The sequence below is a fragment of the Lichenostomus cassidix genome, chromosome 4 (genome assembly GCF_008360975.1).
Source record: "Lichenostomus cassidix isolate B80296 chromosome 4, HeHo_3.0, whole genome shotgun sequence".
NCBI lineage: Eukaryota > Metazoa > Chordata > Aves > Passeriformes > Meliphagidae > Lichenostomus > Lichenostomus cassidix.
In genome coordinates this window covers 59,276,744-59,303,590 of record NC_139484.1, presented here as the reverse complement: position 1 = coordinate 59,303,590, position 26,847 = coordinate 59,276,744, and the positions used below count along the sequence as shown (strand labels likewise).

Sequence of the window (26,847 nt, the reverse complement as noted above, 5' to 3'; positions counted from 1 at the left end):
TGTGGATCTCCTGGGGTGCAGCTCCAAACCCACCCTGCTCACTTTGTCCCACTCCTCTTCCTCAAGGCTTGACCAGATGGCTGAAAAAATCCTCTTGGATTGTCCCCATGGGATGGCTGAGCCGGAGCCACGCCAGGTTGGGATCCCTGCAGGACCCTGGCATGGAGGGGGTGGAACTGCCCCGTGTCCTGTCGCGCTGTCCCCCGATCCCTGCCCGGCGCGGGGCTGCTGCCCTCTAGTGCCAGATCCCACCTGGACAGCACCGAAACCATGGAACCATGCATTAGTAGGGACTTCAAAATCCATCCCCTTTCACCCCCTGCCCTGGGCAGGGACACCTCCCACTATCCCAGGCTGCTCCAAGCCCTGTCCAGCCTGGCCTTGGACATTTCCTGGGATCCAGGGGCAGCCACAGCTTCTCTGGGCACCCTGTGCCAGGGCCTTCCCACCCTCACAGCCAGGAATTCCTTCCCAATATCCCACCTAACCCTGCCCTCTGGCACTGGAAAACCATTCTCCCAGTGTTCTGTTCACCTTCTCCAGAAGGATCCACAAGGACTGAGCACCTGGCTGTCCTTCCACCTGTTTTTGGGATGATGAGCTCGCTGGGTGACAATTCCCACTGCTGGGACAAAGTCCCACCAAGCTGCACAAAATAGTTATTTTTGGCGCTTCCACCCCACAACTTCTGCTCTGGATTGATGCTGCACCCCCACCACCAATCCCATTCCTATCATCCTTACCAACAATCAGCAATGAAGTTTTTCATCAAAGCCAAAAACGCTGCAATTTCTCCCAGAATAAGCAGTGCTTTTTAAATTTTTCCCCCTCCTTTAGAATGCTTTGAAATGCAACTGATTCCCAGAGCCCAGAACATGCAGGGAGGCAAAAACAATCAAGGATTGCCAACAATGATTTTCCTAAAACCCAAGTGGTTGACCCCAATTTCCCCAGCACATTCCTGCTCATTCCCACCACTGTCTGTCCCACTGTGCTGGAGGTCCAAGAACGAGATAAGAAGCAAACAAATGGTTTGAAGCATATAAAAAACAACTGTAATATTTTATAACAAGAAAAAAAAACCAAGCAGTTTACAAAAAAAGGATAGACAATAAGCCAGGAACTTTGGTGCAGGGATCAAACCGTGCTGGATCTACTCAAAAATCCAGAGAAAAAGGAGTTACACACGCACATGTACAGAGTGAGGATGTGGAAAACTTGCAGGATGCTGTGCCCAGGGACACCAGGGACTGTGGTGGATCAGGCTGTGGGATTGCTGCTGGGAATTCCCAGCCCTGCAGAGATTTCCTAGCTCTCCACAGCAGAACCACATCAAGGTGGCTTCTGCTGTCAGCCCTCAGCTCCCAAGGCTGCTGTGATTAATAAAAGCCAGGATTTTCCTGGCTCTCCCAAGGATTTACACACCCTCCCCAGCCCAGCCTATTACATCAAGGAGCCACACAGGTCTCAGGCACACCAACATTCCAAAAAGCCAAGGTTTCTGTGCCTTCTCTGTGAGTTTTGGCCATGAGGGTGGGTGAAAGGCCACCCAGGTCGTGTGTGTTAAGTTTCAGGTGGTACAGCAAGAGCTGAGTATAGAAACCTTCAGTCAACACTCTGGAAATGGAGATGTTTTTCATGCACCGAGTTTGGGAACCTTTTGTGTGGTGTCACAAGAAATGAAGAATGAATGAGGTCTTGAATTCAACTGATCCCAAACAGGCTGCCCAGAGAAGCTGTGGCTGCCCCATCCCTGGAATGCCAGGTTGGATGGGGCCTGGAGCAACCAGGGATGGTGAAAGGTGTCCCTCTCCATGGAACGGGGTGGAATGAGATGGGATTTAATGTTCCTTCCAACCCAATGCATTCCCTGAGCTGTATGATTCTGCTCCAAGCTCTCATCTTTCCAGTACCACCTTAGGGCACACAGAGCAGGACTCAACTGAAACCTGTGTTAGTCTGCAGGAAAATAAACATTTTGTGTTTATTTTTGTGACCTTGTGGAAGGTCACCTTCCACATGAGCCCTGCACTCTTTCCCTTATTTTACTGTTATCAAATCCCTGGCTGTGTCCATAATTCCACCTCAGCTGTTTAGATAAAAACACAAACCTACCCAGCAAAGCAAACACCCTCTGAATCTGCAGTTTGCCCCATTTTCAGACGGAGGCACCACACCAGGAACCACCTTGTGAGTGCTCAGATCATACAGCAGCAGGCAGAGCTAGGTGGGATTCACAAGGGAGGGAAGGACACAGGGCTGTTCAGCACTTCCAGCGAGGCTCACATGGGATCAAAGAGCTGGAAATTTTTTTTTCTGGGAGAAACCAGGACTGTAAATGACATCCTGGAGTCCAGGGTGTTGGTCATTCCAATATCCTGGTATAAACCCCAACACAAGTGGCCTCATCTGAAGCATCTGAACAGATTTCCCTGTGCTCCATGGAGCTGCTCGCTGGGAAGCCAGAGCACTTTCAAAGTTACCTCCATGAGCTCACGTCCCCAGGGAAGGTGCAGATACCTCGTTGCTTTGAGAGAGTGTTTATTGAGCGTGCAGGATCCACTCCAACCCCCATCCTGAGGGTGAAACTTCCACGGGGCTCCACACCACAGTATCCTGCTCACAGGCTGTGTGGCAGCATGCACAGGGAAATGAGGGAGTACAGCATGCATGGAAAGGGGAGAATTCCCCCAAAATGACAGGAGTGTGGCCATTAATAAATGTAACATGAAATACTAGAGATCCGAGCGTGACTGAAGGAAGTGTCTCTTTGGTGGAGTTCTGTGCAGCCCAGTTTGGTAACAGAGAGAAAATCCCAGACAAACAAACAATAAATATCCCTATTCCATCCTCAAATTTAGATCTTGAGGCTGGAGGCTGACAGATAACCCTAACACCATCCCAAAGGGTGTTGAGGGCTGTGCAGGAGTGCTGGAGGCTGAAATGGGAATCACCCTGAGGCACAGAGCTGTGCTGTACCTTCCATCCCTAGGACAGAGATAAGGATGTGTGGAACAGGGACAAAGCCTGGCTGACAGCACAGCTGTGCTGATGCTTCGCCCCCTTTCCAGACCATTTTCCAGCACATGGAGAACCTCTGTGAACACAGAACTGACCTGGGCACTCGGCACTCCAAGGGATCCCAGTGAAAGAAGCACAATGCCCATGCTCTGCTTTGTCACCACCATGCAGTAAAATGCAGTAAACTCCCTAAAAAGGGCAATTTCTTGTGACTGGAATGCCCCACAGACCTTCCCATACACTCCCATGTCCAGCCAGTGTATTCCAACCACATCCTTTGGAACAAACCTGCGCTGTAATCCCAGATGGATTTCAACTGTTAGGAACACCCATCCCTGAGCTGTCCCAACAGGCCACGGCAGCAGAACAGTCCCAGCAGGGGCTGTGACACGAAATGTGGGCTCAGTGACCCCTAAGCACAGGCTCAGTGGCCCAGGGAGTGCCCTGAATCCACAGGTCCAACACAGATCCTGCACGGAGTCAGGCTGAGTCTAGGAGTCCCAGGAGAGCACCGACTGCACCGAAGTAACCCTGAGGAGGAGATGGGAACATCTGTTGAAAATTCATGGGCACAGACCTGACACAGGAACAGCAATACCCATGGAATCATGGAATGGTTGGGTTGGGAGAGACCTTAAAGATCATCCAGCTCCATCCCCGCTATGGGCAGGGACACCTTCCTCTATCCCAGGGTGCTCCAAGCCCTGTCCAACCTGGCCTTGGACAGTTCCAAGCTTCTCTGGGCACCCTGTGCCAGAGCCTCCCCACCCTCACAGGAACAATTCCTTCCCAATATCCCATCTATCCCTGCCCTCTGGCACTGGGAAGCCATTCCCTCTTGTCCTGTCACTCCAGGCCCTTGTCCCAAGTCCCTCTGCAGCTCTCCTGGAGCCCCTTTAGGCACTGGAAAGTCTTCCTGGAGCCTTCCTTTCTCCAGGCTATTACACACATGGTGTAATTTAACAACATATAAAGGACAGCAGAAAGATACAACTACAGGAAGGTATTTCATAAAATATAAAATAAAATAAACATAGCTGTGGCTGTAGCAGCAAAGCCCTGAGAACCTCCTGCACTGCGTGCACCCAACAGCTCCACGTGGCTGTTTCCAGAGCGCTCCAAGAATCTGCATTTTGCCAAGAGACAAAATAAATTTTTAAAAGGAATTTCACCTCATGTTCCAAGAAAAGTGCTTTCAACTGTCCCTTTGACCAGTAGTCCAGGGCATAGGCCAGGAGCCTCATGGAGATGGTGTTGATCCGAAGGAAGTTACCCACGAACACCACACGGTTGATGTTCTGCAAGTGTTAAGGGGAAAAAAAGGAATATTAAGCCTACATTTAAAAGCCATGTGGATGTGGCACTTGGGGACATGGGTCAGTGTGGCCTTGGCAGTGCTGGGGGAATGGCTGGAGCTGATGATCTTAAAGGACTTTTCCAGTCTAAATGGTTCTGAGATTTTATGAATTAAGTGCCTGCTGGAACTGTCTGGCAGGATCTGCAGAAAACCAGCCACAACTCCATCAGAAAGCAGGACCAGGTCATTTTAAGCCAGGCTCTTCCTCAGATTATTCCACACTATCCAGAAATTCTGAGGCCAAACTACAGCCTTTCTAACTTAGAAGTTTGAAAAAAATGGCTGATTTTCCTATGAAAACCTTATACTGCCTTGAACACTGATTATTAAGAGCCATCTCCCCCCTCTCCTCCCAGCTCTGGCCTTTGAGTCATCATGAAATAGCTGAGTGACTCTACTGTTAAAACGCAGAAAAAAACCTAATCAGGAGTCTACAGTCAACACAATTTTTAAAGAAAGGAAAAGACCAACCAAGTAGTGGTATTTTGGATTTAAACCAGACATTCAGCCTAACTCTTCCATCCCAAAATAGTTCTCCCAATCCAAGCCTGAAGCTTTCTTGTTCTCCAAGAAAATAATTCAGTTTCTCCTCTTACTGAGGAATCAAGTCTTACCTGCTCCTGCACTCACATCCTTGTATTGATTTTCCTTCCCTCCCCACACTGATTAACACTTCCCCTGAACTATTCAGGATCCTCTTTTCATTCAGCTGAGCTCCAGAGCAAGGAATCAGCAGATTTATTACGAGCAAGGCTGTTTAGGACATGTCTTGCCTCGTTTTGGCTGCAATGAAGGTAAATATAGAGGCAGGGGAGCCAGGTGGACACTGGATTCTGTTGGGCAATCCCATGGCAGCAGGCTCAGGATGGAGTGCAGAGCATGTCTCTGCTCTTTCATAGCCCTGTACAATGCTGCTTGACATGAATGCAACAAGGCAGCACTGTAAAGAAGCTGAAAGCACAAAGATCCAGCAACGGCCGTGGCAGTGGTGGGGGTTGGCCAAGAAATCCAGAGCAACTCGTACAAACAACACAGCAGAAGATATCCAACCTCTGCACCCTCTGTCCCTCCTTTCCTCCTCTCCCAGAGGTGCCCAGAGCTGTTCCTCAAGCAGGCAGCAGCACACAGGTGATGTTTCAGGCAGGCAGCAAGGGAAGAGATTCCCAAAATACCTCATTAAGGGCACACATCCGCGCTATGGAGCCAATGTTGTTGGTGATGGTGATCAGAGTGGCCCTGGCCAGGTCCTCTTTGCTGACAGATTCCCTCTTCTCCTTGCTCATCATGTTTCCAAAGCTGTAAAGACAGTTTGGGGGTTAAAGTTCCCATCACAATTCCAGGAGAAAACAGGAAGAGCTAATTTAACCAAAGTGATTCACCCTGAAGGATCAATTTCTAACTTTAAAAAGCATTGCCATCAATAACTTAGATCTCCTAGGAATGACTGCTCCCATAAAGCACCAAAATCCACTTTCCCATCCTTGCAGCATCCCCACTGGAAATCAAACTGAAGTGAGAAGCAGGCAGGGCGTTACCTGGATGCCACAGCCCAGCCTGGCAGCCCGAAGCGCTCGTAGTCTCCGCCGTAGATGTCCCGCACCAGTTTGTCCACTTTGGTGCTGTCCCCGAGGGATGCCATCTCCAGCGCCTCCTCGAACGTGGAGCAGCCTGTCAGAAGGCAGCACAGGCCAAAGAAGGTTCCCCCTCCAAGGCTGCAAGGAAAGCAAAAGGAAAATGAAAGCTCAGATTGTTCAGCTCTGCATCCCAGTTGGTTCAGATCACCCCATTCCTGGCTTGATTTTTCAGGGAGAATCATCTTGGAAGAGCAGCATTTTCCTTGAAGTCTGTTGCTCTCATATAATTTACAGCCTGGAAGGAATCCCTCACCCTCACAGCCTTCTGCACAGGCCATGATGGCAAATAAGGCATTGATTTTCTTATTTTACACTGTCCACCTTCTTTCCAGCACTCAGAGATGTTAATCTTAAAATAAATATTAGTCCTGAGGAGTAACTTGAGTGTTAGGGCAGCTATCCAAAAGCTGGGGAAAAAGTTGTGTCCTGTTCACTTTACACTTCACAGATACCAACAATGATGTACAGTAAGAACTGTACTGAGGAGCTTTAAAATAATTACTACTACCACTATTATAATTATCATCATTACCATCATTATTATCATTATTATTACTACTATCACTTTTCAGGGAATTCAGGAAAGCTTACAGCCAGATAACTCTTTGGCTTTGCCAGGACACAGGAGCCACATCTTCAAGATGGACAAGCACTGGGGAATTCTTGCTATGCCATTATCCCTTCCACCAAAACCAGGCAACTTTTGGAAGTCAGGATGGAAACCTTAACTTCTTGGATTAAAGCTAGGAGTTGTTAACAATCCCAAACAATGTGATCTCAATAAATAAATAAATAAAGCCCTTAAATTCCTGCAGCAGTAAAAACAGTTTAAATACAGACTGGCTGCAGTAAAGACACAAAAACATGAAATCCAGATCTTCCCTGCCAGGAGGGATCTTTGGCAGGGAGAAGGGACTGCAGTAAGGGCAGGAGCTTGGTCATTCCCACCAGCTTTATTGCAGTTTGCCCCTGAAAATGCAATTTTATAAAGCAGAAATACATTTCAGACCCTCAAATCAAACCCTCTTTACCACCCCCAGCACTCACCTGGTGCCTGTTACCCGTTTATAGTTGTCTTTGGAATAAACAGCCAAAATGCTAACCCCTGAGCCAATGTTCACCAGAAGGAGAGGATAAGGATTCTCCAGGTTGAATGGGAGCTTCTGGCACCTCTCAGCATCCGTTGGGTTCTCAAAATAGTAACACTCAGAGTGTCCATTGAACCCCACGGAGTCGATGTACAACACTCCTTTAACAAGGCAATCCAGCTCATCGAGCTTACAAAGCTCAAGGTCACCCATCTGGTGGGAAGGAAAAAAAAAAGAGGAATATTGAAGAAGCAGCCAGGGATTTGAAGGGTTTATGCTCAGGGCTGGAAAAATGCATTCACTGCTAGCTCAATCCAGCTATCTCCATGCTCCCTGCAGAGGCTGGGGGAGAACAGATCACAGGAGAGCACAAGGACTCTGAAATACCCCAGCCCTCAGGTGTGGAACAGGGAAAAAAACCATCTGGATCCACAGATGGACTCAGTGTGAATTCCAGCAATTCCCACAGGCCTGATTTAGGCCCGATGCTGAGCACTGGTGTGAAAAGCCAGGAAAAATGAGGAGGGGCTTAGAGTGCCTGACCAAAATATCCCACAAAACCCATCCAGAGGAACATCAAAAAAAGGTGAGGAAGTTGCAAAATCGTTTTCCCCTCATTTCACTGCCTCAACCACACAAAACTGGTATCAGGAAAAATTTCTTCACAGAAAGGGTTGTGCTGTCCAGGGCAGTGGTGAGTCCCCATCCCTGGATGGATTTAAAAACTCTGCAGATGTGGCACTTGGGGACATGGGTGAGTGATGGCCTTGGGAATAGCTGGACTTGATGATCTTAGAGGGCTTTTCACTCTCAATGATTCTATAAAAGCCTCTTTATTTGCATTTTTCCAAGCCCTGACTAAATGAAGTATTTACCACACACATTTTTCCATGAACAAGGATCCCACTTAGAATGAAGTCACATGATGATGTCAAACCCCAACTATGAAATTCTGACAGTTACATTTACCACCAAATCTGCCTGAACCTCAACCAGCTCAATTCACACAGCTGTTAGAAATGAAACCAGGTGAGCAAAGGAAGAAAATAAAGCAGGAAAAAGACAGCAATGAGGAAAAAAAAAAACCCACAAGACTGAGATTAGCACAGAGATTACAGATAGAGAGGAAGATTTGTAAGAAAGATCATTAGTGAATCATTTCAGAGTTACGTTCAGGGCAGAAAGTGTTTTAATTTGGAGATGCCAACTTGACTCCACACGCCAAGTTTAACTGGAGTTAGGGACAGCATCAAAATGAAGATTTGGAGAAGTTTTAGAGAAAGTTTTCTAGTTTTAAGCCTTCAAAGAAACGTCACTACCAGATCCTAATGGTATAGAAGCCAAAAATGCCTACTGTGCGAAAGTCCTGCTCAAATTTGTACGCTCCACCTCCCGTGGCACATAAGGTAGTATGGAGGCTCGAGAAGTGCTTTTCGCTTCCCATTTGGATAAAAGCAGGCATGTCATGAGTAGGAAAGCGTATAAAGTGCAGATTGCCTTTACGTCCACACAGGGTAAGGTCCTTGAGCTCAAGGTGCACATCCCGAATGCCTGTGGAGCCATAGGCTACGTTTGATGTCAGGTATTTGCGGATGCTTTTCAGGTTTTCCACTTCTTCCTCTTCCTCTTCGGCGGTGATGTCCTTGGGTTCAAAATAAACCAGCTTGACTAAGGTCCCTCCGATGTCCAAGCCAAACCAGGGGAAGACTGGAGAGAGGAGATAAAGAGAAAATGAGACAGGGTGAGGCAGAGACATAGCATGAGCACCCTTCTAGAGGAAGGTGTCCCTACCCATGGCAGGGGGTTGGAATTCGATGGCATTCAAGGTCTTTTTGGTCTTCCCACCCAAACCATCCTGTGATTCTATGAAAATAGTTATAAAATTAACTAAATCGTGCAGATCTCTAAGGACCCATGTGGTCCCTACATTTTCAGGAATGTTGTCTTTGATGAGAGACTCCTCCAACGTGAGCACAGCTCCTGTTTGGAGATCCCTCACGTTCAGGAGCTCCGAATATTTGCTGTACAACACTCAGACACTGAAATCCCCCCTGCAGGTCTGACAGCAACCATACCCCTGCCAGATCCTGCCGCAGGTTTAATCCCCAGCCATTCCTTTTCCCAAGTTCTGAACCAGAGCCAGAGCCATGGATAACACCAGTGCTTTTACATCAAAGGGATGTACAAACATTCCCTAATTACAACACGGAGCTGAGGTAGACAAGCACTCTAAGATGCCGCAGGGAGACAAAAACAAATGTCTAATTGGATTATTTTATTAGTCAAATTCCCCCATGGTACAAAATATGCATCAGTGTCAGGCCCAGCAACATTTACAGCTGTGTTAGATAATGAGCTTCTTGGAAAAGATCAAGAGAAACCCCTGATCTGATGGAATCTGAGATTAGAGCTGGGAACTGGAACAGATTAATATCACTATTAATGAGCTAAAGGAGAGGCTGGAGCTAACGAGATGCAAAGGCTCCAGAGCAAAGGGAAAAATGTAGCCACATGTTAGGGCTTAGGGGAGCAGGATTCAACCCTTAGGGTGTGTTCCAGAAGGAAAAAAGGAACTTTTAGAAAATAAACCTCAATCATAGAATCATAAAGGTTGGAAAAGACCTCCACAATCCCAACCATTAACCCAGCACTGCCAAGGCCACCACTACCCTATGTCCCCAAGTGCCACATTCATAGGGCTTTTAAATTCCTCCAGGGATGGTGACTCCACCAGTGCCCTGAGCAGCTGTGCTAGGGCTGGACACCTTTTTCCATGAAGAAATTTATCTAATATCCCAATCTAAACCTCCCCTAGCACAGCTTGAGGCTGTTCCCTCTCCTCCTGTCCCTGTTCCCTGGGATCAGAGCCTGATCCCCCAGGCTGTCCCCTCCTGTCAGCAGTTGTACAGAGCCAGAAGGTCCCCCTGAGCCTCCTTTTCTCCAGGCTGAGCTCCTCCAGCTCCCTATGCAGTTCCAGCCCATTCCCCAGCTCTGTTCCCTTCCCTGGACACACTCCTGGACACACACACTATGGTAACATAGATGTTACCAACATTCCTCTGCAAAAGAGGATCTCGGGTTTTAGTACAATTCCTTATCTGCACACAGATAAGGATGGAACATGGAGAAGCCCTTGTTCCTCTGCCTTTGGAGCAGGAATCCCTCATGTCAGGTTCTTCAGAGAACAATCTTTGCACAGGCGCCAGCCTGACAGGTTGGAGGACATGTTCTCTCCAAGGCAGATTTATCTGGTGGATGTACAGACCATTCCAGAGCTTTCCAGCTCCCAGAAGCTGCTGGCACCGGCAGCTCCCCACAGTATTTTTAATCCACCAAGTTATTTTTATGTATTTCCACAGAGGCCACCCCCAACCATCACCAAAGGAAATCTTGAAAGAAGATGCAAGCTCTATTTTCGGAGACATATCCAAATCCCAATCACCCCCCATTTCTGAGGCATTTACTTCAAACAAGAAGAGACACAAAAATAACTTTTCATGAATGAAAGGGAAAGGAATCTGAATGGCAGCCCAACAGAGGGAGGGAGCAGGAGCAATCCAAGGACTTTTACACAGGCAGATAGTGACAAGACAAAGGGGAATAGTTTTAAACTAAAAAGCAAGATTTAGATTAGATATTAGGAAAAAATCCTTCCCTGTGAGGGTGATGAGGCCCTGGCACAGATTGCCCAGAGAAGCTGTGGCTGCCCCTGGATCCCTGGAATGTCCCAAGCCAGGTTGGATGGGGCTTGGAGCAACCTGGGATAGTGGAAGATGTCCCTGTCCAGGGCAGGGGAGTTGGAAGTAGGTGGTCTTTAAGGTTCCTTCCCAGCCAAACCACTCCATGATTCTATGATTTCTGGAATGCATTTGTTCCTGTCAGAACATGCCATTTGATTTCTGCATTCTGAAATCTACGCTAGTTTTTTTCTGAAGCATCCCCACTGTTCTATTTAGACAACAATGTTCCCCCAACCTCCCTTTGCCAGGCTACACAGGGGTAAAAATGGGGAAAGAGCAGAGCATGAGGACTCAGAGATAGCCTCACTGAGGTGCAGCACAAAAGACAAACACTCAGAAACCAAGGCATGGTGCTCTGAAGCCATATGCCTGAAAAAGCCAGGGGGCTGCTCCATCCCAGCCTAACAGGCTCTCAATTCCCAGCACGCAGCTGGCGGCACAAGCACAGCTTCAGTAAAGCAACATATTTGTTTTAGAGTCGTTTGTGAAGTTCACACACCAAACTCCTACACTCAGCGACACAAATCTGGATTTTAGGGCAAACACCACCTGGGTCCATCAGCTCAGGCAGTTCTCCTGCTCTCAAACAAAGAGAGCAGCTTCTTGGAAACTTCATCCTGTACTCAGTGCCACCAAGACCTTACATTTTTAAATATACACAAATTTAGATTTTATTTGGGTAGAACATCAAGCGTGGAGTTAAACCACACCAGTTATCCACTATCTGTCTCACCAGCAACAGGCAAACAGGAATTATGCCAACATAGCTGCAGCCAGGCTGGGCTCAGGGGTCACTATCTCTACTCAGCACTAAAAAGAAAATTCAACCCCTTTCTAGCTGGGATACAACTCCTGACCAGAGCTGGCTCACACATCTCTGTAGCACTGGCTGGAAAGGCTCTGCATGGAGCAGCTGGTGTTCTCCATCTGCCAGCAGCTCGGCTGTACCTTCCCTAAGTCACCAGGGATAAATTCGAAAAGACAGCCTATTAAGGTAATTAACTTACACCAAACGATTGTTAATTATGGATCTCTCATTATATACATCCCAGCCACAGGTTAAGAATCCAAGGAAGAAGCATGTGAGCTCAAAATTAAGTACTTCTTTCCCAGGCTGCAAAGGATTCCCTGCACAGTAACACCTGTTGGAGAACTCAGTCCATTATGGGGACAGAACTTCCCTATAAACCTTTTTTTGCAGGAAAGAGAAATGCCACACAAACAAGAGCAGGAAATTATTCCAAGGACATGAAGAACTGGGCTTTTTTTTTCCTGACACTTACAGGAAGTCATCCAACAGGAACATGCAGGGCAGCACAGCTCTTCCACGTCTGAGAACTAGAAAAATCCAAGGGAGGGAGGAGGAAGCTCTCCTGGATCAACGCCATCACCATCTGCCACCAACATTTCTCTTGAAACACTGATTTTTTTTTTTTTTCCCCAGCAGATGAAAGCCATCCAGCGATCTCTCCCTAGTAAGCCTCTGAAACAATTTTTCAAAAGAAAGCTGCTGCAGATCTGGAAGAACAGCAGGAGAACTGCTGGCATCCAGGAGCCTCTGGGCATCCCCAAGGCTGATTTTGCTCAGTCAGAAGGTTCTGCTGGAATAACCAGAGATGAGCATCAATGGCCAGGGCAGGAAATGCAAATGCTGCCTCTCATCACCGCCTCCCTGCTGCCACTTGGAGCTCTCCAGGATGGGAAGAGCCTCACATGTCTCCTTTCCAAGCACTCCCCAGGGAGAGAACAACGGGAAGGATGGCAAATCCCTAGGCTGGCAGAGGACAGCACATCACTGTAAGGACCTCTGGGCTCTCCTCCTGCCCAGCACCTTCTGGGAAGTGTTTAGCTATTCCTTGGGTGTTTCACCATTTCCAAGAAAGGCAGGAAATCCTCTGCTCTCAGCTCCAAACCTTCTGCAGTCTTTCTCCTTGAAGAAAGTCCCTGCTGGTTTTTTAGGAGGATGAGAGCCACAAGCCACACTCTCAGTGAGTTGGGCAGAAAAGCTGTGGCTGCCTCATCCCTGAAGTCCCCAAGGCCAGGCTGGAGCAACCTGTACCAATGGAAGGTGTCCTTGCCCATGGCAGGGGGTGGAACGAGATGGTCCTGAAGGCTTCCTTGAGCACAGACAGTTCTAAAAGCAGCTCTCTCTATACATTTTCATATAAACAGCTCTTTGTCTTAAAAACAAACCTTCTTCTCAGGGGCAGATCTATAGATATGCAGCAAGAAACAAAAGACTGGTCTGCAAACAAAGTTAAGGGCTCACAGCTCTGACTAAATAATCCCAGGAAAGCTCAAGGATACTCTGTGTGCCCACAGCAAGAGCTGCAAACCTCCTTTCCAATCCCTTTTGCAGTCAGACTGTAAGATCTTCAGGGCAATAAAAAGAAATTGCCTTTATCTGATATGTAAATTACTTCATAAAAACTGGACACTGTGTAAATAAAAAAGCCCTCAACAGACTTATTCTGGAAGCTGCAGAACTGTCAAGATGAAAGAGGTGATATAATTAAAGATCTCCATGGTGGATTTTCATCACAAAACAAGCAGCTAGAGTTGTATTTCAGAGTGATCTTTAGCTTCTGAGCCAATTATATCAGGAGCTAAAAAGATCAGTCTGATGATTTAGTTCAGTGTGTGACAGCACCTCTAGGCTTACTCTGAAATATTCAATATTATATTTTAATACTGTTATACCATGTTGGAAATTTAACAGCTGAGAAAAAAAATACAATTCATTAGCATTTAATATAAAGTGACACTAAGTCTACACCTCCTCCCATGCCTAAAAACAGGCTCTGATAGGAATTCACATTTCATACGCCATTCCAAAACAGAAAAAGGTATTTAAACATCAAAGCTTAAATTCTGTACTACAAAAGAGGTGACAAAACAGCATTTTATTTTTACTTTTTCTTTGATACTTTCTGTATTGAAAATTTTAAGTCATGTGTCCATTATGTCTTTGCATGATTCTGACAGAAGATAGTGAAACTTTTAAAAAAGGAATCAGTTGAATGGATTTTTTTTTCCCCTCAGGAACAAACAAGCTACAGAAGGGAGAAGCACATTTTGCTAACCAGGAAAATAACCTAAACTCATCCCTGTTGAGTATCCCAGGATTCCAGGAGGAGCAAGAAGAGAGTGGAGGAAGGGGAAAAGCTGATGAACTGAAATGCTGATCTCTTTCTGTTATAAAAAAGATTCATTAAAAAAACATTCCCCTGCTCATTATGACCTGTTCATCATCAGATTTCTGCCTGGCACTTCCCCCCACCCACAGCCACAGTTCCTGAAAAACCATAATGGGAATATTCTCTTTATTCATCTGGGGTCTTTCCAGTCCAGTTTTTAAGTGCAGATTTCAATAATGGCACTGATAATTCAGTACCAGAAAAGAATTTTCCTGTGTTGTCCCTGGAGCTGATAAAGTTTTTGTGCATGACATGTGTGCCTGCTCTAATAACCCTGTCAGGCTCCTCTTCCCAATGTAACAGTCCAAAGCTCCAACAAATCTCCATATTTTCAGGGATTTCTCACTTCCTTCTGAGAGAGACAGTGTCCTTGACTTGCCACCTTTTCCCAATGGCACACAGAAAACCCAGTTGTCTGCAGTAAAGCTCCTGAAGTGCACCAAGACACATTTCACAGAATCATTTAGGTTGGAAAAGACCTCCAAGATTAATTGCACCTGTTAACACAGCACTATCATCTTCATCCCTAATCCATGTCCCCAAGCACCACATCCACATGACTTTTAAACAGGCAATTTAAATTTCCAGGGAATTTAAAAGCCTCAGGAGCAGGAAGGCACACAGCTGGGGTGTTGGGTGCACAGTTTATTTCAGATCTATCCCAAATCCAGTCCTCTTCCCTGATCTCTGCAGTGAAACAGCCCCAAATGCACACTGCAGGCACAGAGTGACGAGGAAGAAGGAGGATCACAAGCCTGCTGAAATCCTTTCATTCCTGGGGAAGTGGGGCTCATCTGCCAGGGCATCTGCCAGCACAGCCAGGCAAGACAAGCCTCAAGGTCACCCAGCTCGTGTGCCACATGCCAGCAGCAGACAAGTGGGAGCTAAAGTAGGACATTTTTGATCCCATGCCCATTAAGTGCTTTCCTTTCATTTCGGCTTGAGTTTTCCTTAAGGTGGGATGGAGCATTTTAGCTCCAAAACATGATTTACTGTGACATCAGGCATTGTCCCTGCTAAGGGATGCACTTGCTCCAGCACATTTCTCCTCCAATTATCACCAGAATCATTTAGGAAAGTCAGTCTACACTGTAATCCCGAATCACAGCATGCTGACCTCCCAGACTGGATCCAAATCCCTTCTTGGAAGCTGCCAGAACACTTGCTTTCCTTAAAGTATCCCATGCCACTCTCAGCACCCAACTTTAAACCACATTTTCCAGAGAAGACACACAAACTGCCCCGAGCAAGGCAGAGGAGAATCATCACCTAATGCAGAGCTCCAAGTCCTCCCTCATTCTCATACCAGAGATCTCCTTCATGTCCCTGCAGCCTTTTAACTAACAGGTCTCTAATTAACAGCCTCACTGATCCCTATTCCTATTTTTCTCACTAAAGGCAAAAGAGAAGCTCCTTTTTTCAACAGCAACCTAAAAAAGAGCAAGAACACTCATAAAACTTCCCATGAATACAATAAACAACAATGTCTCAGCACTGCCAGTAACAGCTGAGATGCAGCAGAATCCTGATCTCTGTTTTCAGCCTGGATTTATTGCTCACATCTTTTTAACAGCTGTGCAGGTAGCAAGGAATTACACCGAGGCTGTTCCATTTTCAGGGTATGGCAATTTCCTTCCAGGAGGAAGGACTCCAGCAGAAGTCAAGGAATAATCTCTCAGTTCCTCCTCAAACATGGCTGAAATCAGTGACAGCCACGGCACCGGCACGGCAGCTCCTGCTGCTCCCAAAATGAAGGCTGCCATCCATTTTGCTGTTTCCAGTAGGACATTTACAAACGTGGTTATGGGGGTGGTTTTTTTGAACTTAGAAAGCCTGGTTTGATCTGTGTCCAGCTCCTGCCAAACCTGTGGGGCTTTTCCCTCCCAGAATTTAAACCATTCTCTTTGCTCTCCATTGCTTTGCTTTCACAGTTTCCAGTCCAGCCCCACAACCCCACATTGTGGTCCCTTCATCTGTCCTGCTGTGTCCCGCTGTGCTCCTTCTGTCACCTTCTGTAACCAGTCACCCTTCCTTCACTCCCATCCAAGGTCCCCAATTTGGGCACCTCAGCATCTGCCACAGCCCCAGCCTGTGTCCTGCCCTACCAAGCAGGTGTCGCTTCACCCCAAACCTCCCAGAGCTCTTCGAGTTCAGCTTGTCCCATTCTTCACCCCAACCTGCTGAGCCCATGTCACTGTCCCACTGTGTCCCCACCGTGCTGTCCCCAAACTAGCCACGCTGTGCCCATGCCATCACCCCACAGCGCTCTTCCCAGGCTGGCCATGTTGGACAAGTCATCACCGCACCACGTCCCCTCCATACTGTCCCCAGATCGGCCACTCTGGACAAGTCACCACCCCGCCGTGTCCCCACCGTGCTCCATTCCGGCCACGCTGTGCCCGTGTCATCACCCTACTGAGCTGTCCCCAGGCTGGCCACGCTGTACCAGTGCTCGCCCCACGGTGTCCCCGCCGTGCCGTGCCCATCCCACCGCCGCCGGGGCGCTGTCCCCGTGTCCCCGTGTCGCCCCCCCGCCCCACCTCCCCAGACCCCACCCCTGCAGCCCCACCCACCGCGCTCCTCACCCTGATCCCGCCCCTTCCACTGCCCATCCCGAGCCCCCCCGCCTCTCGCTGCCGTTCCCGCTCCCCCGCACTCACGCGGGCGGTTCTTGCGGACCGAGTCCCGCCGCTGCCGGCTCACGGCCCCGCCGCCCTCGCGGGGCTGCGGACCCGCCGCGCTGTCCGCGCCCGCCGCGCCGCCGCTGCTCCGCCGCCGCAGCTGGGGGGGCCCGGCGTCCGCCCCGCCGCCCCGCCGCCGCGGCTTCTTCTCGTCCTCCGCGCCATCGCCACAGCTGCGCGGCGGCTCCATCGGCAGCGCGGCCCGGCCCCATGGGCCGCCCGGCCCCGCTCCGGCCCCGCTCAGCCGCCACCGCCGCAGCCACCGCCCCCGGCGCGCCTGCGCCGCACGGCCCCGCGGGGCGGGACAGCTCGCGAGGCGGCCGCCAATCCGCGCCTCCAGCGGCGCTGAGCGACAGCAGGATCCGCCAATGGGGAGCGGGCATTGCGCGGCTGCGGAGCGCCGGGCCCGCCTCCTGCTCCCGGCCGCGTAGAGTGACAAGCGCAGCTGCCCAATGGGAAGCGTGCGCCTGGGCGAGGCGGGTCGATATGCGACAGACCTGGCCTATGGGGCTCCTCTGGAAAAAGATTGACATGGCAGCTGCCCAATGAGCGAGAGAGCTGAGCGGGCGGGGCGGGAGGAGGCGCAGTGATTGACAGCTCGGGTAACTGTGGCAACGCGGGGGGGCGAAGGGAAGAACTGCAGTAGGGCCGGCTGGGCTGGGCCGCGCGGAGGGGCTGATTTGAATATGATTTGCATATGCAGATGACGGTGCATACGGACATGGGGCGGGTCTGCCACGCACCATGGCGGGCCTGAACCCCACGGCTTGGAAGGGACCTTAAACACCATCTCGTTCCATCCCTTGCCATAGCAGGGACACCTTCCACTATCCCAGGTTGCTCCAAGCTCTGTCCATCCTATCCTTGGACACTTCCAGGGATCCAGGGGCAGCCACAGCTTCTCTGGGCAACCTGTGCCAGGGCCTCGCCACCCGCACAGGGAAGAACTTCTTGAAATCTTCAAATCCTCAGCTGTCCTTTACATCCCAACATAATCCTAGTGTGAATACAACATCCCATTCTTTAAACCCTGACCCCATGTTTATCAACAACTGCAGCAGGAAACACCCAGGTGGCAGAAGAATTGAGGCAACCATGAAGAGGGGTGTAAACAACAACCAACAGGATGAAAATTCAAAAGGAAAACACATTCCCAGAATGCAGGATGCCACAACAACTCCCGTTGTAACGCGATGGAGATTCCCGTGTGGAACGATGGAGATTCCTGTGTGGAACGATGGAGATTCCCGTGGGGAACGTTAATTGTTGTGTGACACACCCAGAGCACGCCAAGCAGTGGAACTGCAGCCCAGTGACCCAGGGTGCTCCTCACCTGCCCTGGGGTAATCCCAGCTCACCACAATCCTCACGAATTAATTCGATACTGGAGGGATCAGCGACCAACATTCCACAAAGGTGTGATAATTTCCGTGAGAATTTGCTGAATTCTGGTTGCCAAGGTAAAAACGGGACAAAGGGATCGGTCAAATTTAGCTGGTGTATTTTAATATCCTGTTGGGTGAGTGGAGGAAGTGGATAAATGGGGTTGGCAGTGACTGGAGATAAAGGATGAGCTCTCTGAACACAAATAACCTCCTTCAGAGCAGCATTGCCTTCATTTGGGTAAAAAACGGAACTCACTGAGCTCTGCTGCCTGAAGCTCCGAGTATTTTCAACCCTTGCTGAATGGGTTTCACACACCTGGGCTGCAAGAGCTGGAAAAGCAGAAAGCGAGGGGAGCTTGTGGGGGTGTTGGGACACAGCAGAGCCCTTGGCAGCATGGAGAGGGCACACAAAAGGCCTGTTCCCTCCCAAAAGCTTCCTGTGTGACCCCAGAAGGCACACTAGGGGTGAGGAGTGGTTCAGGGATGTTGGTGCCTCTGTGCTGCAGGTCAGAGCCATTCAGGGGACAAGAAGACAAACCTGAGGAGCAGCCACCTCCAGAGCTGAACCCAGCAAGGCTAAGGTGGCTCAGCATGGAAGAGATACCCTTTCTATGTGCAGGATCACAGGACAGAATTCAACCAGAGAACTCGGGACAATCTGGGTAATAAATGAAGCAGCATCCTGGCCTTGGTGTGTACCAAGCTCAGCACACATCTGTGCCCTGTGTCCACCTGGTTACATCGTCCTGAGGGTCCTTCCCTTCCAGCCACAGCTCCTTGTGGCAGTCTCACCCTTCAAGCCTGCAATACTTTCCAGCCGTCTGGTGCATTTCTCCTCCCAGAACTTGTCTAGTTCCTCTCTGGTGACAACACTACCCTGACTTGCACAGCTCAGCTGTTAGCTGCCTCGGGAACCACCTTCCCTGTTTTCATCCTGGGTGTCCTACCACTGACAGGAAGGCCTGACATGGTGGGCATCCTCTGGACCAGGACCTGTGCTTGCTTGGAAATGAGGTCTGGAAGCTGTCCCTGAACCCTGTCACCTCCTCCTAGTACCAGTGGCCTCAGTCTCTCTGTGTCACTGCCAAAAAAGCCCTTTGGCCTCCTGCTTTTCATCTCACAAATCACAAGAAGTCAAGTGTGAAGCATCAAACCATTTATTTTAGTTAGCAAAAGGCTTTTTTAGCCTGTTAGTAAAAGATGTGCAGGGACACAACTCCTTCCTGCACCATCTCCTGCCAATGAGGCTTTAAAGTGCTACAGAACAACTGTGAAAATCCCGGCACTCCACAGCAGCAATCTGAACATGTGCTTTTCCCAGTCTGAGGTGGTGACAAACCAGCTGTTTCACAAGAGAAATCTGACATGAAAAGGCAAAGCGTACAAGCTGTTGCTTAAATGTATGGAAAAACATGAGAATTTCACAGGCAAGTAAAGCATCAGAGAAGAGGGCCTTGGTATGGATGCAGCTGGTTTGGGATCTCCTGGATGTCCCCTGAATTACACATAGTGTGGAGAAGTCAAGCTTCCCATCTTGTTAGGAGTGATGACCATTTTATCTTTAGTGGGAAGAGCAGCCCCCACATTCCCTGTCCTGGCAGAGGGGCCTGAGTGTGTTTAAAAGGACTGTCCCTTCCTCCTTCAGCACCAGGCACTGAGCAAGGAATGAACCCCTCAAGCTGTTCTAGAAAGCAGCCCTGACACACCAAAATCAACACCTCCCTCTTGCATATATTGGTTATCCTTAGTTTCATGGAGGCACTTCTTGGATTTTTGGGCAGAAGGAAAGCATTAGGAGGGAGGAGCAACCATTCAGGGCTGATGGGTCTTTCCTATTGCAGGCCAAGCTCTGGGCACGATGGCTGCACTTTACAGCCAGGCCCCAAGGGGCTGAACTCCCTCCTGCTCTCTGCCAGCAGGAAGAGCAGATTTTGGGAAGCTCTGCTGACAGCAGGAATTCAGGACGGTTAAGTTACTGCACATAGCAGGATGAGGGAAGTGATTCTGCTCCTCTGCTCTGCTCAGGTGAGACCCCACCTGCAGTGCAGTGTCCAGCTCTGCATCCCCAATGTAAGAAGGATGTGGAGCTGCTGGAACAGGTCTAGAGGAGGCCACAGAGAAACTCTGAGGGCTGGACCCTTCTGCTCTGGAGCCAGGCTGGGAGAGATGGGGGTGTTCAGCCTGGACAAGGCTATAGAGCTGGAGAGGGACTTTGGACAAGGACCTGGAGTGACAGAACTAAGGGGAATGGCTTCCCACTGTCAGAAGGCAGGGTTAAATGGGATACTGGGAAGACATTTTTTGCTGTGAGGGTGGTGAGACACTGACACAGGTTGTCCAGAGATGTGGCTGCCCCATCCCTGGAAGAGTTCAAGGCCAGGTTGGATGGAGCTTAGAGCAACCTGGAGCAACGTAACTAAACTAATTCAGGCTGTTGCTTCTTCACTGCTTAACTGTATTTTAGAATCACAGAATGGTTTGGGTTGGAAGGGCCATTAAAGACCATCTCATTCCACCCCTCTGCCATGGGGAGGGACACCTTCCCCCAGACCATTTTGTTCCAAGCCCTTTAGTCACTGGAAGGTGCTACAAGATCACTCCAGAGCCCAGAGCATCTCAGACTCTGGTATGGCCTCCCTGCAGTGTGCAGTTGATCCTGTTCATGTCCCAGCCTGGGCAGAAGGTTTCTATACCCCTATCCTATAGCAACAGGTATCAGGAAAGGCAAGAAGAACTCCATCTACCCTTCCAACCGAGCTCAAAAAATCCAACCTAAAAATCAAAGACACACAACAACCCTTTGTGGGACCAAGTCTGCTTAATGTTGGCATTGCCTGAAACACTCCTCTTAAAGCAGAGCCCCTTTTCCTGACTGGAGGGAGTGAAATGAGGATGATCCGTGAGAACACCGATTAGATGCAGCTCTTTCCTGACCCTCATGTTTATCCCCAGAGTCAGTGCTGCATGAAGCGATCTCAGAAGGAGCAGCAGAGCCAGAGACATCAAGAAAGGCAAATGGAACATGAGATGACCGGTGGAGGCTGCTGCACCCACCCTTGGGCACATTTTCAAGCCCAGATGAGCAGAGCCAAGAAAACCAGCTCCGCTGTTACAGGATATCTGCAAAACCTCTCCTGGCTACACTGCACAAAGGGATCTGGAGGTCAACCTTTGGATCACCAGTATATGTTTCCCTGAGTCCTCCTGGGACCAAACAAAGAAGACATGCAGAAATCACCATGAGGACTTTCTTTTTTGATTCAATGGATCAGTTTGGAGGGAGACCCTCTCCTCCATGGGTGTAAAAAGAGAAGGCTACAGCCAAGAAGATGGTTGGAAAATGGGAGGGAACAGACCCAAACTCAACAGCATCACGTACCAAGGCCTCTTCCAGCAGAACCTTCCAGAAAGAGATTTAGCAACACCGCTACTGTCCCGCCACTACTCTTCAGGCTTCAAATGCATTGGCCAAAATCCTGTTGCCAGAGGAATCCTCCGGCTGCGTCACGGTCATGGCATCCCATTCGCTATTTCCGCAGCCGAGTGTACACCGCGAATGCCACAGCGGAAATGATGCCGACAGCTGGAAGGATGTACAGCAGGGACAGGCCATTCCTGTCCCTTGTGGGGACTTTGGCCTGAGGTGAGCTGGTGGCAGTGTTGGAGCCACTGCCCGAGGTGAAATTCAGGGAGCTTCCAAGGGCACCAACTCCATCGCTGCCAGCTCCAAGCTGGATGCTTGGGAGATGATCCACACGGACTTCATGGGTGCCTGGGGAGGTGCTGTCCCAGCTCGGAGCAGGACGGGAGTCTCTGCTTGCTCCAGCTGCCTCCTTTTCCCTGGGGTTGGCATGAACTGAAGAGACTCTGGGGAATGCTCCTCCTGAGCTCAGGCTATCCGTGCTCACTAGGATTGGGTCGCTGCTGAGGCCGAGGCTACTGGAGGCTGCAGAACGGGGGCTGCCGGGCTCCCGAGAGCTCGGGCATCTGCCAGCCGCCTCTGGGCTGCCCCGAGCCACGGAGACAAGGACGCCAGGCTTGGTCAGCTCCTCATCCCTCTCCTCATCACTGCGAGGCGCCCAAATGCTCGTGGCAGAGCTCACCCGGGAAGCCGATCTCCCAGCCATGCCTCCGGAGCCTCCTACCACAGCTGTGCCCAGGACAGGGTTTGCCGAGGCCGGGAGCACCTTTGGGAGACAAGGAGAGGGGATGGGTGCCAAGGGAAGCACCCACTGGTCTGGTCTTGGGCACACAGGTCCCAGCAAACCTACTTCAATGCTCAGCCCCCACATCTCCTGCCACTAACAGCAAGGCTGGGTCACAGGTAATAGGGAGGTGAAGGAGGGAGGCAGGAAGGAAGGAGAGGCAGGCAGTGAGGAGTGCAGTGGAAAACAGCACCTGGAAGGCAGAAGACTGACTGGCGCGTCAAGGAGGGGAAATAAGGAGTCAAAGCCAAACAGAGTTCACCTCCCTTCTCCCATGCTCCATAATATAGCATGAAGATGGTAATGTGACCACAGTGGGGTAAAAAAATCCCTGAATAAACTCATCACCAGCTCAAGACATGACACTGCAATAGAAAATCTCCCAAACAGGGGAAGTTCACACAGACATGAGCAAAATGCAAGTGACAAGAGGAAAGGTCACCTACTTTCTCCTTAGCTGGCACAGATGGGATGCTGCTGGGTCTATTCCCAATGGGCAGTTTCTTCTCCTGTGTAAGATATTTCACAGAGGTGCCATGTGATGGGGAAGTGTCTCTGGGCACAGGGGTTGAAACCAGGGTATTTGTTTCCATTGAAACATCTGTCAAGGAGAAAACAAAGCACATTGCGTTAACCAGCAGGCCTAAAAGGTGAGATTTGCTCTTCCTCAGGGACACTGGCTCAGGACAGTCCCCAAGCTGAGGGGGTGGCACAGGGAACAGGACCCAGTTCCCTGGCTCTGCTGTGGCACAAGCTTTCCTGCAGCTGCAGGTAACTCATGCAGGGTGGGCTGCAAGGCTGGGGAGTTTCAAGGGAAATGGAGGTTTTCAAGGCTCCTGGGAATACCATGTGCCCCCAGCCAGGAGGGGCTGACCCCGCATGGTGGAGGGAAAAGGCTGGGAGGGATGGATGTCTCTCCTCCCAGAGAGCCTGGAGTGGAGGGCAGGGTTTCATCCTGATTCTATGACACTCAAGAGCAAGGGATGTAGGAGATGTTAAAATTCCCCCAGATGCAGGACACAAACATCTCTGCGAACTAGGGCAGGGGGGAGAAGTTTCATACCTCAAAACCACTCCACTGACAAAAAAAAATTAAAATGCAATTGGATGAGATAATCATTGTACATTCCTTCCAAATGAATTAGTTCATTCTATTCTATTCCAACCACTCCCCCAGCACTGCCAAGGCCACCATTAACCCATGTCCCCAAATGCCACATCCACATGGCTTCTAAATCCCTCCAGGGATGGTGACCACCACTGCCCTGGACAGCTTGTTCCAGTGCCTGACAATCTCTTCCATAAAGAAACTTTCCCTAATATCCAATCTAAACCTCCCCTAGCACAATCTTCCTGTTGCTTATTACATGGCACCAGAGCCTCACCCCCATCTTGCTCCACCCTCCTGTCAGGGAGTTGTAGAGAGCAAGAATGTCCCCCCTGAATCTCCTTTCCTCCAGACTGAGCTCCCCGCAGCCTCCTGAGCTCCTCCTCATCAGACTTTTGCTCCAAGTCTCCCCAGCTCCACTCCTTTCTCTGGACATGCTCCAGCATCCCAATTTCTTTCTTGCAGTGAGGAGCTTTCAGCAGCTACCTGGATCTGCCAGGAAGGAAACCTACCTGCACTCCCTCGATGCTCTTGTGGCATCCCAAGCCGCTTCTTCTCTGCATCAAACTGCTGCTGTATGAGGAGGGGGCTGCGCACATCCACAAAGCTGCCCGTGGGCTCACCGTGCCCAGAGCTTGGCACAGGCTGCTTTTTTGGCAGTGAGTTTGGGGGCTGCTGCCCCACACCACGAGTGGCCCCCTCCAGCCGTGGGGGTGACTCTGTGGAGAGATCCGAGTTCTCTTCAGGCTCATTCCTGGGCTGCTCAGGGCTGTGAGTGGCACCTGCATCCTTGGATGGAAGAGACCTGCCCAGGGCCAGGCCTGGCGCGCTGCGGTGCAGGTGGTTGGCATTCCCAAAAAACCCGTTGTCCACGCACACCGGCCGGCGGCTCTGCCAGTCCCGGCCCTGCTCTGGGGTCACCACTGACACTGGCACAGCCCCGGCGGGCTGTGAGAGATTCCCACCGCTCACTCCGCCACGGACTTTGCTCCCAGGTGGAATTGGCTGGGGACTCTCTTGCTCCGGTAGTTTTTTGGGGAGCTGGAAAGGAATAAGCTGTGTTAAATCACCGGGATGAGGGTGTCTGGGACAACGGGGGTGTCCCAAACCCTGAACAGTGGCCCCCACGAGGCTGGTTACAAAGAGGGTCTGGGGTCTCTATTTGGCACTACCCAAGGGCTGGGGGCTGTGGAGAGGAGCCTGGACTGGCAGAGCAGATGCTGCACTCCCCCTGTGGAGGGGACAGAGGAGAAGGAGCAGTGACAGGGCCATATATAAGCTGTAAGTTACCAGCTGCAGCAGAGATCAGCAGAGAGAGACTGTTCGGGGTGGCCCTGAATGAGCCTGGCCCTACCGCGGGCTCCCCACACCCCACCAAAAGGTCCAAAAGGGACCTTTGTGTCCCTCTCCCACTCATGCCCTGCTCACCGATTCCTGCACTGGGAGCCTGGCCTCCAGGTCCGTGCTCGTGGGGGTGGCAGCACTGGGCAGGACTGGTGGATGGTCACCAGTGGGGAGGCCTCGGCGTGGCTGCTCAGCCAATGGGGCACCTGGAGCAGGTTTTGGCCCTTGGGATGGTGTCTGAGCACTGATGGAGGAGACAGTGGGATGGGCATCGCTGGGAAGGGAGGGGGCAGCAGCAGGAGCAGAGGAACCTGCAACAGATATGTGAATTGTGACATTGTGAGAGAAGCTGAAGAAGCAGAGGATAATTGTGGGGCTGAGGCAGCCCTGCATGTGCCCCTCCTCTGTCCCCACATCAGCCAAGCCCACAGCACGGCTTCATTCATCTTTCCATCTTCCCTCAGGTGAGAACCCCAGCCCACCACCAACCCAAGCACCTTCAAACATGGACCTGTCATCCTCAGACACGTCACCACAGTGAAAGACATCCCTGGGACAGTCACAGACACCGCCAGCACCCTGGTAAGCTGAGGCAGGGACAGAGACAACTTTGTGCCCCCACCTCCACCAGACCCCAGGGCACACCCAGGGAGGCTGAGGCTACATACGAGGTCGTTGCCAGGTGTCATAGACTTCCTGCAGCTCGTCAGCCAAGTGCCCCGCGTTGTTTTGGTGCAGGGCCTGGATGAGATCCTGCACCCAGCCCTTCCGGCACCTCAGATGCTGATAGAACCTAAAGACAGCAGCCTGGTTGCCCCGTGTCTCCTCCCGGGCAAGGAGTTCTTCCTAAGAAAAACACACAGGGCATCTAAGAAAGGATCTGGCTTAGAGGTAAGACAGCTCGGTGCTCCCATATAGGGAGAAAGAGCCCCACAGGGCTCAGCAAAGTAGGAAATTACTCTGTCAGAATCGACCAGACAGGTCAGGGAATCGGCCAGCGACGCCACACGGATAGTCATGAACTTCTTGAGGTTTCTCGTTATGTGGATGTACACTTTGTCTTCAGCCAAACCCATCCTGATTCAGCACCTGCAGAGAGATGGAGACAGGGTGGGCAGAGGCTGCTGGTGAAGCTCAAGCTGTTCCATAGGCACCCGTGTCCTGGCACAGACACGGCGATGAGACGGGAAATCCCAGGCGGAAAACACGCAAAGAGAGGGCGTTGGGGTTAAAGTTGAACCCTCAGCTTCACTCCCATAAACCTCGCTCCTTTCTACCATCGCCCACTACGCGTTTATTCCCGCTCTGCTTGTTTGGATTCACCCGGCGGGTTGGGGGCCGGCCCGGCAGCAGGGTCACGACAGGCGACAGGGCCAAGACAGCCAACAGCGCCGAGACAAGCGCCAGGGGCCGCGGCCGGGATCCCGCACAGGCAATGGAAACGCCAAGGGAGAAAGCACAGAGCTCCTTTCCACAGGGAATGGCGGCCCGCAGTCCGCGACGTGGCTCTGCGCGCCCTCACGGCGGGGCCCCCCCGCCCTCAGCGCGACCTTCAGCCCCCGGGGGAGCTCCGAGAGGTTCTCCGCTCGCAGACCCCCCTGGCAGAGGGCCGGGGGTCGCGGCCGGGGCTGTGGTGGCCGCGGGGGTCGGTGCGGCCCCGGTGTCCCCTGCCCGCTGCCCTCCCGGCCCCTCACGGCCCCTCACCTGCGCCCGCCGCCGCCGCGCGCCCGGCACCGCTCTCACCCCGCCCCCTCCCGTCGCGGCCGTCGCTGATTGGTCTCCGCGCACGCCCGTCACGATGATTGACAGGTCGTGATTGACAGGGGGCGTGTCGGGGTTTGGCTCCCGGGGACAAGGGGACACGGAGATCCTGGAGCGAATCCAGAGGGTGCTAAGGGACTGGAGCATCGCTCCGGCGGGAAGGACTGCGGGAGCGGGGCCTGTTTAGTCTGGAGAAGAGTGGGAGGCGAACTCATCAGTCCATAGAAACATCTCTCTAGTCCATATAAACATCACCAGGGTGGTGCCAGACTCATTCCGGTGGTGCCCAGCAACAGGATAAGGACTAATGGCCATAAAGTAAAACA

At 51.0% G+C, this 26,847-nt stretch overlaps 2 protein-coding genes across 6 annotated transcripts; both read right to left on the bottom strand.

Annotated features, from left to right (window-relative positions):
- Positions 1-1,032: 1,032 nt before the first annotated feature.
- On the bottom strand, positions 1,033-16,993 carry PANK2 (pantothenate kinase 2). 4 transcript variants are annotated; one of them, XM_085059488.1, is made up of 7 exons: positions 16,698-16,993; positions 8,455-8,807; positions 7,060-7,313; positions 5,914-6,090; positions 5,551-5,674; positions 4,194-4,319; positions 1,033-3,552 (listed from the first exon to the last, which is right to left on the bottom strand). In XM_085059488.1, exons 1-7 carry the CDS (start codon positions 16,906-16,908, stop codon positions 3,502-3,504), a joined length of 1,296 nt encoding a protein of 431 aa, XP_084915614.1. In that variant the 5' UTR covers positions 16,909-16,993; the 3' UTR covers positions 1,033-3,501. The 4 variants fall into 4 exon arrangements, with proteins under 4 accessions (XP_084915614.1, XP_084915615.1, XP_084915616.1 ...); XM_085059489.1 differs by lacking the exon at positions 16,698-16,993 and adding an exon at positions 16,484-16,551; XM_085059490.1 differs by lacking the exon at positions 16,698-16,993 and adding an exon at positions 16,411-16,506.
- A 4,099-nt stretch (positions 16,994-21,092) lies between these two features.
- MAVS (mitochondrial antiviral signaling protein) lies at positions 21,093-26,529 on the bottom strand. 2 transcript variants are annotated; one of them, XM_085059483.1, is made up of 7 exons: positions 26,465-26,529; positions 25,720-25,849; positions 25,429-25,606; positions 24,845-25,071; positions 23,929-24,457; positions 22,755-22,909; positions 21,093-22,290 (listed from the first exon to the last, which is right to left on the bottom strand). In XM_085059483.1, the coding sequence occupies exons 2-7, from the start codon at positions 25,834-25,836 to the stop codon at positions 21,631-21,633; spliced, it is 1,866 nt and encodes a 621-aa protein (XP_084915609.1). In that variant the 5' UTR covers positions 25,837-25,849; positions 26,465-26,529; the 3' UTR covers positions 21,093-21,630. The 2 variants fall into 2 exon arrangements, with proteins under 2 accessions (XP_084915609.1, XP_084915610.1); XM_085059484.1 differs by lacking the exon at positions 26,465-26,529 and adding an exon at positions 26,023-26,452.
- Positions 26,530-26,847: the final 318 nt, after the last annotated feature.

What these genes read in the sequence shown, in the direction of transcription:
- PANK2 (XM_085059488.1), bottom strand. Translation starts at nt 16,908, where the DNA reads ATGGAGCCGCCGCGCAGCTGTGGCGATGGCGCGGAGGACGAGAAGAAG. An exon ending in GGTCCGCAAGAACCGCCCGC is followed by an intron (nt 8,808 to 16,697) that starts GTGAGTGCGGGG and finishes TCCTCTCTCCAG; the next exon opens with TCTTCCCCTGGTTTGGCTTG. An exon ending in GGCTGGGCTGTGGCATCCAG is followed by an intron (nt 5,675 to 5,913) that starts GTAACGCCCTGC and finishes CTGTCTTTACAG; the next exon opens with CTTTGGAAACATGATGAGCA.
- MAVS (XM_085059483.1), bottom strand. Translation starts at nt 25,836, where the DNA reads ATGGGTTTGGCTGAAGACAAAGTGTACATCCACATAACGAGAAACCTC. An exon ending in AGAGCATCGAGGGAGTGCAG is followed by an intron (nt 22,910 to 23,928) that starts GTAGGTTTCCTT and finishes TCTCCTTGACAG; the next exon opens with ATGTTTCAATGGAAACAAAT. An exon ending in CTGTGCCAGCTAAGGAGAAA is followed by an intron (nt 22,291 to 22,754) that starts GTAGGTGACCTT and finishes TGTCTCCCAAAG; the next exon opens with GTGCTCCCGGCCTCGGCAAA.